Source organism: Bombus impatiens, unplaced genomic scaffold (genome assembly GCF_000188095.3).
Source record: "Bombus impatiens unplaced genomic scaffold, BIMP_2.2 scf_0058, whole genome shotgun sequence".
Taxonomy (NCBI): Eukaryota; Metazoa; Arthropoda; class Insecta; order Hymenoptera; family Apidae; genus Bombus; species Bombus impatiens.
This window is the reverse complement of record NT_176477.1, coordinates 158,682-168,756: the sequence shown is the minus strand read 5'-3', so window position 1 is coordinate 168,756 and position 10,075 is coordinate 158,682. Positions and strand designations below refer to the sequence as shown.

The window sequence follows — 10,075 nt, the reverse complement described above, 5'->3', positions numbered from 1 at the left end:
AATTATTCTACGCATAGTAAAGAGTTATCCCGTTGACCGTGGATTCGTTTGAACCCCGGAACATTGTTAATAGCGTTAATTAAATTCATTATTCGTAAAACCTATTAATCGTTAATCTCATTATTCGTTAAATTTATTATTCGTAAGACATATTATTCGTTCCTCTTATTATTCGTTAAACTTATTATTCTTTAATCTAATCATTAGTTAAACTTATCGTTCGTTAATCTTATCATTCATTAAACAAACTCATTATTCATAATATTTTGTAAAATCTTGTATATTCGCGTAAATATAATCTCTGTTTCGTAAAACAATGGTTAATTCAAACGAAGAATCGTTACGCGCCTTAAATTCTAATGATACCCCGACATATATAAATGATGCAATTAGAACAAAGCCCATCAAAATTCGTAATGAGCCCCCTTTACTCCAAATTCACCATGAATCCTTATAAATGAATAATATTTCAATATTGCTTTTGTGCTCTCTGTTCTTTACAAATTTAGTACAACATGTAATACAACAACAATGTTGTATTATATGTTATCATCTGATACATAGAATTCTACATATCAAAGATTTTATGTAAGTACGGTTTGTACTTATGTAAGTAGGATTTTAAATTGTATATGTATGTAATGCTTTGCACAGATCACAAGTGATATTATGATATATTTTTATAATCTGTTATCTGAAAGTTAAATTAATTGACTATTAATATTTTACTTTGATTATTAAAAAATCATAATACATTGAAATTGATACATAATGATAAGTTATGAGCAGGGCAGATGCTGCAGTGATGTCGCATATGTGGGAATACGTGATATCTCAGGAGATCACCAATAGAGAGTAAGAAATTAAGTTCATAGCTTTTAGGGTGTTCTTCATGTCTCTTGCTTTTCTTGCCTACTCTACCTACCTTTCGTAAGCTAATTGCAATACATTATTTGAAGATAATTGGAAGATTCGTGAAATTTATTCAACTTTTACATAACATGTTCTTAGTTTCAGGAATATCTATTTAACACAAGTACATAAAATATGCTTAAAATTAATCAAAAATAAAATAAAGATATGATTATATTTTTATACATACAATTGTTTAGTACTTTTTTATAATTCATTTCTACGTATGAGTAACTCTTATTATTACACATTTTGTGTAATTTTCAGATATAAAGATTATAGATCTCTGAAAATCTGTAAATATTCTTACATTCTTTTCATCTGTTTTATGTATACATCTTTATCATTACTGATTCTATTAATTGGTAGAATTCTAATATCTTTTTTATGCACAATAATTAAAAAAATTTTGTTTACAATATGCTTGTTAGGGCTGATGCACCTATTATGGGATCTCTATGGGAATATGTTATCGCTAATGATGTGGAAATGGGGTAATTCTTTTTCTTATATTTCTCTGTCTTTAATTATCAAATGCTACATAAGTATTCAAATAATTATTATTCTTAATCTATGTACATAATCTAATAACTATTTTTTATACTTCATGCATTAATAACTTTCTTAAAAAGCTGTTGGTGTTTTATTATGTAATTATATTATATTGTTTGTGCAAATATGATTTACTAATATATGTTCATATATTTAATATAAAATTTAACAACTTCTTCATATTGCATGTTTTGAAAGATTGCTCAAATGTATTATAGATATAAGGAAGATGGATATAATAAGGGAGTACCAGAGTTCACACCTCCACCTCCTGTTCGACTTCAGTGGGATTTGAATCCAAAGTGCATAGCCGCAATTGAAGAATCAAACCAAGTAATAGACATGAAATTAAAAACTTCTTTTTACATGCATATTTACAGTTATTTTCTATCAAAATTCAAAATTATTAATAAATCCATGACTAAAATACTAACCTACATTTGATATTTCTGATTTATTTTGTGCAATAAAAAGTTGATTATATTAACAACATTTTTAATTATCAGGTTGCACAGAACTTATTAAATGATGTCGAATTACGTATTTATGTACATGATGCGTACGGTAAAGGGTTTATGAAAGTTAATTCAATGTCACCAGATGCATACATACAAATGGCCTTACAGTTAGCGTATTTCCGTGATTCTGGTAAATTTAATTTAACTTATGAAGCTTCTATGACTAGACTGTTTCGGGAAGGAAGAACAGAAACTGTAAGGCCATGTACAATTGAATCTACGAATTGGGTAAAAGCAATGGAGAGTAAAAACACAACTGTAAGTAATACTATAAAATTTATTTGGACCAAAAGTTTTATATAGACCAGTGTAAACGTTTTTATATTACAATTTTTCAAGCTGTCAGGAACAAGTTGTTGCACTTAAATTTTTAATATTGGTCAAAATCTCGATTTCTCGAACTTTTTATTTCAAAAAATTCATTCAAAATATTTTGTGATATTGATATTCAATTCAATAATCAGAACATAACAGTTAATTATCAGGACATAATTTGGTATGAAATTAATGTTTTTTATAAACAGGTTTACTGTAAAAAAAAGCTTTAATGTGCTACATTTAATATGTTATATTAAAATAGTTCTATTATATTAGAAAGTTTGATAATTATTTACAAAGCAGATGGGTTTACCGATTTTGAATGATGTTAAAATGTCCGTATTTTTACATGACCCTAATTTACTTTCGATAATCATTTTCAATTCGCATAAGAAAGGAAAAAGCAATCAGTTAGGCATAGATAAAAATCAATTGATTTGGCATAGATAATTGTGGGATGATAACGCTACTGTTAATAATGCTAAAAATAATTTAGGGTATTAAATAATAAGACAAATACAATTCATAGTAAGTTTTATATTATATTATTGATATTCGAAATTGGAAAAAGCGATTATTCGATTATCAAAATCATATTATTATCGAAACAGAAAGTTTTGCAAATATCTTGGAAACTAAAATCGAGTAGCGGTAACATCTATAGAGGGAAAAGTAGTTGAAAATGTTGACCTTGACATCTCAAGATTATTGAAATCGGTGAAGTCGTTCGGTTTGTAAATAATTACTGAGTTTTATTACTATTATTATGTAATATATATAATTAATTATTAATGTAATGTATATGTGTAATTAATGTAATGTAATGTATATAATTAATTATGTCAGAAAGTTCTTCTATCATAATTTAATAATAGAAATTTATTGTTTCTGGTTTCATATCAACTTTTAATATTTTCATACTCTTTGTCAAGTATCAACTTTTATCAAAATACTAAAATGCCTTGATATTTATTTAGAGTTCAATTAATTAAAACAGAGTCATGTATTAATAACTAATTAACTATATAAATATCTATAGTAATATAATTTGTTTTTCGTGTCTTTTAAACAATTTGAAAAAGTTATAGTTTTAATCAACTTAACTTATTTATTTTAGTATTATGTAATTTATTTTGTATTCTTCTTACAGGTTGAGACTAAGTATGATTTATTGATGGCAGCAGCAAAACAGCATCAAAAAGGTTATCAAGATGCTATGTGCGGTAAAGGAATAGACAGACATTTATTTTGTCTATATGTAGTATCTAAATATTTAGAAGTAGACTCTCCTTTCTTAAAGGTAATGTTTGCAAGAAAGAAATACGATTATATGATTTTTCTCAGACGATTTCAAAGAAATTTTCCTTCAGGAAGTTTTAAGTGAACCATGGAAATTATCTACTTCACAAACGCCACATGGGCAAACATCATTAATAAACTTGAAAAAACATCCAAATTGTATCTCTGCAGGAGGTGGCTTTGGTCCTGTAGCTGATGATGGTTATGGCGTTTCGTATATTATTGCTGGAGAAAATCTTATATTTTTCCATATTTCATGCAAACGTAATTCTCCAGAAACAGTAAGCAATTATATAAATTATTATTATTATGTAATTACTTCACTCATAGTTAAAATATTTATATAATTATTTTTAGAATGCAGCTAGATTTGCAAAACAAATAGAAAAAGCATTAGCTGATATGAAGAATCTGTTTCTTGAAAGAAAAAAGCTGCAAACTCAAAAGAATGGTTCTACATAATTATTCTGCAGCAAAAAGAGATGCAGTTACAGTATACTAGTAGAAAGTTTCAATCTTAATCCTTTTTTTTCAAATGTTTTAAGATGATCCCTTTACATACTCAAAATGTATCTTTTGTAACGTTGTCTGCAGAAAAAACACTAAACATTAATATTTCATGCTCTTTAACAGCGTACATTAAATTTAAAAACGTACAAAGTTTAATTATATTTATTTTTATAATAAGCATTTTATGGAAAACGTTTTTGAATGGAAAACATTTGTAAATTATAGTAATAATGATTAAAAAATATTGTCATTAAACTTTTTATGAAAACTATCTTAGAAAAAAGAGATACATACTGCTATTTTTATATTTTATATTACTCTCAGGAAAATTGTTATAAATGAGGTTATTGTAAAACTTATTGAAGATTGAGCGTTTAATAGTAAAGTTTAGTAAACAACATAGAGAAAAACTAAGAAACGTAGTGCGAAATTTTCAAACAGACTGCTGTTTGAATAGTAAAATTGTGTATTCATTATGCAATGAGAATAGTATTAAATTTTGTAAGCGGTTTCATCTCTTCTATATAGTAGAAGATCGAAAGTTTAATTCATTGTATAACTAAATTTTCTATGATATAAATAAATAAATAAATATATTAAATTACTTTATATATATATAAATATATATATATATAAAGTAATTTAATATTTTTAACTTTGTACCAATTTTATCAATTATACGAGTTCTAATCATATTCAATATATCTACAAAATGATTATTATTAGTGAAACCATCAGAAATTGCGAATATATTATATATGTCAAATCATTATTAATATTCAAATACCGTTAGTATTGCAGTAGAATCAATCAATAACTACTATTTTTATATTTTAGATGCGAAGAAAAATTATTGTAATTGATTAACAATAAGTTTTATATTAACTGCGTATTAGCTATAACGCGTGTTATTTGTAATACAAAATGTAATTATACATATATATATATATACACATATATACATATATATATATGTATATGTATATTTAGTTTTAAAATATATTAAATAATATGCCATAGATCTATATCAGCAACCTATCAATGCAAAATTTTAATGTTATAAGTAGTTTATATATTATTCATTTTACTATATCTTTATTAAAACTGTATTTCAAGGTATTGGTGCTTTTATAATTTTATTACTCGAATTTACAATTTTAAGGTAAATATGTTATTCTATTTGATGTAAACAGAAAAAATGAAATATATGATAATAAGATGCAACTATTTGGATTTATAAATACTCGACATACCTTGGACGTGGAATAATTAAATGATCATAATGAACAAAGGAAAAGAAATGTATTAATAATACATAAAATTATATCTTTTGAAATACCTGAAACTTAAAAGTAATCAGTTACTATATTACATACAAAACATATTCACAGAGGCAATATGAAAAGATCATTCAACTTTTTCGTTTAAATATTTCTAGTGATTACTTTTAAAATGTTATAAGGACCAAATAGTGACTAACTATTGAAAAGATGTATTACAGACTTGAATATCTGGGAATTTTTAGAACCTGACGGTGGAAATAGTTTTTCCTCATGATAATTTTTTGATGGGATTTTAAGGCTACTAGTATTTTTTTAAACAGAACCTAATTCTATATTTATTCTTCAGTGTTCTTGTAGAACAGGAAAAAACAAATACACCGACTTTAATAACCACTCAACATTTAATCTTGACATATTTGCGTTTGAAATGTATGTATGTATAGATTATGTGTATACAGGGTGGTTGGTAAGTGGCGGTACAAACGGAAAGGGAGTGACTACGCGAAAAAAGAAGTCGAAAATGTAGAATAAAAATTTAAAAAAATTTTTTTTTGTAAATTTTTCCATCGAGACAACGATCTACAGTGAGATTCGTTATAACGAGACGTGATAAAGTGCACGCGTACCGAGCGAAAATTCAAAGTCGATTTTCTTGAAAACAAAACCTCAAACGAAGAATTTTTATTCTATATTTTCGACTTCTTTTTTCGCGTAGAATCACCCCCTTTCCGCTTGTAGCAACAGTTACCAACCACCCCGTATATGATATTTAATTATGTCTCGACCGATAAATTTTTCGGTTTCTAGACAAAATTTTTTAACTTTTCAAATGCTCAAATAAAAGTCTAAAACCTAAAGAATTAAAAAATTTAACAATTCATTAATGTATAAACATTTTTAAATTATTATTTTAGGTTTTGGTTTATCAATACTATTTATACAATAAGGTGAATATAAATATCGTTTTATATTGAAAAGTCGTCTTTTATATTTGTATCTTTTTATCTTTATATTCTAAGTCATACTTTTGTATATATAATTGATATAAGCTATAAAGCGTATACATATCGTTACATTATTTTATTCCTTGAATATTTTTCAAAATGTACGCTTATGTAAGGGAAAGTAAAATTTATATGTTACACATAACATACGAAATGCGATGTGATAAAAATATTTCGTCGGAACGAAATATTACAATTTCTACATTTCACAATGGTTTCAGATAACGTAGTAAGACTTTCGTTTTTCGAGTAGCGTAGTTTCGCGTCTAGATGAGGTATCAAACCTATGGTTGTAGTTTAGCTTGCTTACGCGCCGCGAATTCGTGACACGAGCACGAGCGTGACGAACGCGGAGTGAGTGCGTACTGAAAATAAACAGAGAGTAGTGGTGTGGTGACAAGAGCGCGGGTCGAACGATGGCTTCGCCGAACAAGAAAGCCAAGGAATTAGAGGATCCAGGTTCGGGGGAGGGTGTTGAATCACGCGATTACGACATTGAAATACAAAAGACACTCGAAGAGATTGACGGGTGTCAGAATCAAATCGATGGCCTCAATGAGAAGGCCAGCGATGAAATCCTCGAAGTCGAGAAGAAGTATAATAAGTTGCGTAAGCCCTATTTCCAGAAACGGAATGACATTATTAAGAGGATACCCAATTTTTGGGTCACTGCTGTATCCTTCCATATGATGACATTACGGTTTCGCTAATAATAGTTACTAATATATCTTTGACGTTTCTCGGCAATGCCGGCGTCCACCGGCGCTAGTCGCCATCTTGCCTCCTTGTATACCTATAGAAGTATGTATAACTACATGCGGTCACGCGGAATGCAATATATATTTATTTTTTTTAAATGTTTTACATGATCGTTGTTCTAGTAATACGGTTCATTACCTTAAATATGCGTGTAGTTTTTCTTTTATAGTATATTTTTGTTGTATATTCTAATTAGTAATTCATGTTACTCAAATGTAAATATTTTCTTCTTCTCTTTCTTCTTCTTTTCTTTCATGATCTTTTCTTCTATGTTTACAATGATGTTTTTCTTTTATAGTATATTTTTGTTGTATATTCTAATTAGTAATTCATATTACTCAAATGTAAATATTTTCTTCTTTCATGATCTTTTCTTCTATGTTTACAATGTTAGATCAATTGAACAATTATTCTTTTCCTATCTCTTTTTATTTTTTTAGTTTATATGTAGTTCTATTTAATTTACATTAAAAATTACTTTAAAGTACCAGAATATAAAATTTTATACTTCTACTATTCAGAAATAAGTCGTTCATAACATTAACATAATAATATGTATGTATATGTTAATATATTGTACATTATGAAGATTAAATATGATAAATCGTAACATTAAAGATATGATATGACAAGTTAATGTACATTTCCTTAGTGAATCTGTAGTTTGTAAACAATAAGGAAATAGCAGAAATATTGGAAGAAGATGAAGAAGATGCGCTTCGATTTTTAAATAAATTAGAAGTTGAAGAATTTGAAGATATTAAATCAGGTTATAGAATTAATTTTCATTTTGATGAAAACCCATATTTTGAAAATGATGTCCTTACAAAGGAGTTTCATCTAGGTTCTTCTGGTGAGCACATTTCTAAATCTAAATTCTATTTTATAAATTGTCTCTTAACATTACTTTAATTTTATCAATTTTGATTAGTTATTTATTTTATATTTAAAACTATGATTTCTTACTATATATTCTATAAAATTTTAATTTTTAATATAATTTTCAAAAGTTACTGATTTATAGAATAATATTAAATTATTTATACAGATTTAATTAATTTCAATATTAAATTATATGTTCAAACAATGTAGGTAATATAAGTAATAAGTAACATAAATAAGTTATTAAATAAAGTAAAATTACAGGCTTTGTTTGTACAGAATGACAAAGTTTGTAGTATACATTCTCAAATACATATAAGCTTTTTTAATAAGGTTTATATCTAACATGATAGAAAGAATTAAAAAATAATTTTATTGTATTGTCTTATTTATAATTATAACACAAACAATTTGAAGAAGTTGTAAGTGGATGTTAAACCCCTTGTTGAATAATCATAGTTTTGATGTATCTCCTGCATTTTTGCAGGAGATCCAGCATCTCAAAGTACACCCATACGTTGGAAAGAAGGTGCAGATTTAACAAAAAGAGCAAAAACCAAAGCCCCGTTAAAAGGTCGTAAAAGGCCATTAAAACACAGGTCATTTTTTGATTGGTTTACGGATCATGGAGATCCAAGTTCAGATGAAATAGCAGAGTTAATTAAAGATGATATGTGGCCTAATCCATTACAGGTAAAATTATTCATATTATAATTAAAAGAAAAGATCTATTATTATTGAATATTTGGACTTCATCACATAGAAAATTTGGTTTTTGTATACAAAATTATTTGGTTTTAGTATTATTTGGCACCAGATATGGATGTTGAAAATGGCATTGAAGGTGATGGTGAAGATTGCGATACAGAAGAAGAGGAAGAAGAAGAAGATGGTGGTGCGGACGAAGGTGATGAAGCAGGTGAAGGTGAGGAAGGAGATGATAGCATAGTTGTTGTCGAAGATGATGTAGATGAAGATGACGAGGAAGAAGAGGCTGTGAATGATGAAGATGATGGAGTAAACGAAGAGGATGATTTATTGGTAGATGATGAAGTGGATCGTGAAGGTATAGACGATATTTTTCTTCTTTAATATTTCTGTTACATTTATAATGTAATAGAAATAGTAGATTTATTATACGTAAGTTTCTAATGTATCTAATGTATCTAATACATTTATAATTACTGTTTATGTTACAGATGGCGAGGGAGAGGAACCAGAATAGAATATAAAGTTGGTTTTCCACAATATTGGTTACAGTCATAGACACTAAAAAAAGGATCGCTGAAAATACACATCAGGTTGATTGAAAATAAATAAAGTTTGTAGAACTGAAAATATTGAGCCATATGAATAAACCTTGGGACAATTTTGGGAAAATAAAGTAGAAAACAGAATTCAGTAGACCTAATCTTTATCGGCGTGAAGGAAATTGTACGTACAAAAGTACAATATTTGTTTGATTGTGCCGAAACAAAGAAAAAATGGTCTGAGATAAATTAGATAGGTTTCACACTGCACTTTGTTCTAAAACTATACCGCAATACAGAACGAATTCCTTAGTTATATTCATATGGCCTAGTCATTCTCTATAGAGTAGGTGTACGATGAAGAACACCTGCTCATCTTCATCGTGATACAATTACATTAAGGAAAGAATAAATTATAAGATATAAACGAGACAGTGGACAGGTGTTCTTTTCGTCTTGTTTTGTCACAAAAATCTACTTCATCGCACTACTTCCGGAACGAGGTGTTTTAAATATTTTTGAGAGTGACAGTATAATAGATATATGTTCAAATATACAGTATTTGATTTTTATCGTGGAGAGATTTAATTTTTTAAAATAGTAAAATGTGTGTGATACATTTATTAAGATTTGTAATTTATTATTAGAATACGTTTATGAATTATAATCGTAATTTACAGTTACAGTTCGTTTATTAATTTAGAAGTGTAAAGAAAGTGAAGGTAAATTTAATATATTCTCAGTAATTGAATTTATTTTGAATGTCAATTGGAAACATATCGCAAAAC

General features: G+C 27.2%; 2 protein-coding genes across 9 annotated transcripts in view; both read left to right on the top strand.

Annotated features, from left to right (window-relative positions):
* Window positions 1–4,585, top strand: part of LOC100749508 (carnitine O-palmitoyltransferase 1, liver isoform) — a 14,950-nt gene extending 10,365 nt beyond the window's left edge. For 4 of the 7 annotated variants that reach the window (XM_024372268.2, XM_033324670.1, XM_024372267.2 and 1 more), the window contains exons 10-16: window positions 790–855; window positions 1,344–1,406; window positions 1,683–1,797; window positions 1,971–2,240; window positions 3,451–3,600; window positions 3,671–3,880; window positions 3,957–4,061. In XM_024372268.2, the coding sequence (XP_024228036.1) occupies window positions 790–855; window positions 1,344–1,406; window positions 1,683–1,797; window positions 1,971–2,240; window positions 3,451–3,600; window positions 3,671–3,880; window positions 3,957–4,061 (979 nt within the window). Of the gene's footprint in view, window positions 1–789; window positions 856–1,343; window positions 1,407–1,682; window positions 1,798–1,970; window positions 2,241–3,450; window positions 3,601–3,670; window positions 3,881–3,956 lie in introns of all 7 variants that reach the window. The other 3 variants (XM_033324669.1, XM_012393631.3, XM_012393605.2) reach the window with 3 other exon arrangements.
* Window positions 4,586–6,693: 2,108 nt separating this feature from the next.
* On the top strand, window positions 6,694–9,717 carry LOC100749390 (protein SET). Of its 2 annotated transcripts, none has more exons than XM_003485416.4 (5): window positions 6,694–7,070; window positions 7,819–8,008; window positions 8,525–8,730; window positions 8,839–9,103; window positions 9,237–9,717. In XM_003485416.4, the coding sequence occupies exons 1-5, from the start codon at window positions 6,813–6,815 to the stop codon at window positions 9,260–9,262; spliced, it is 945 nt and encodes a 314-aa protein (XP_003485464.1). In that variant the 5' UTR covers window positions 6,694–6,812; the 3' UTR covers window positions 9,263–9,717. The 2 variants fall into 2 exon arrangements, with proteins under 2 accessions (XP_003485464.1, XP_012249123.1); XM_012393700.3 differs by having other exon boundaries at window positions 6,696–7,070; window positions 8,534–8,730.
* The last annotated feature ends 358 nt before the right edge of the window (window positions 9,718–10,075 follow it).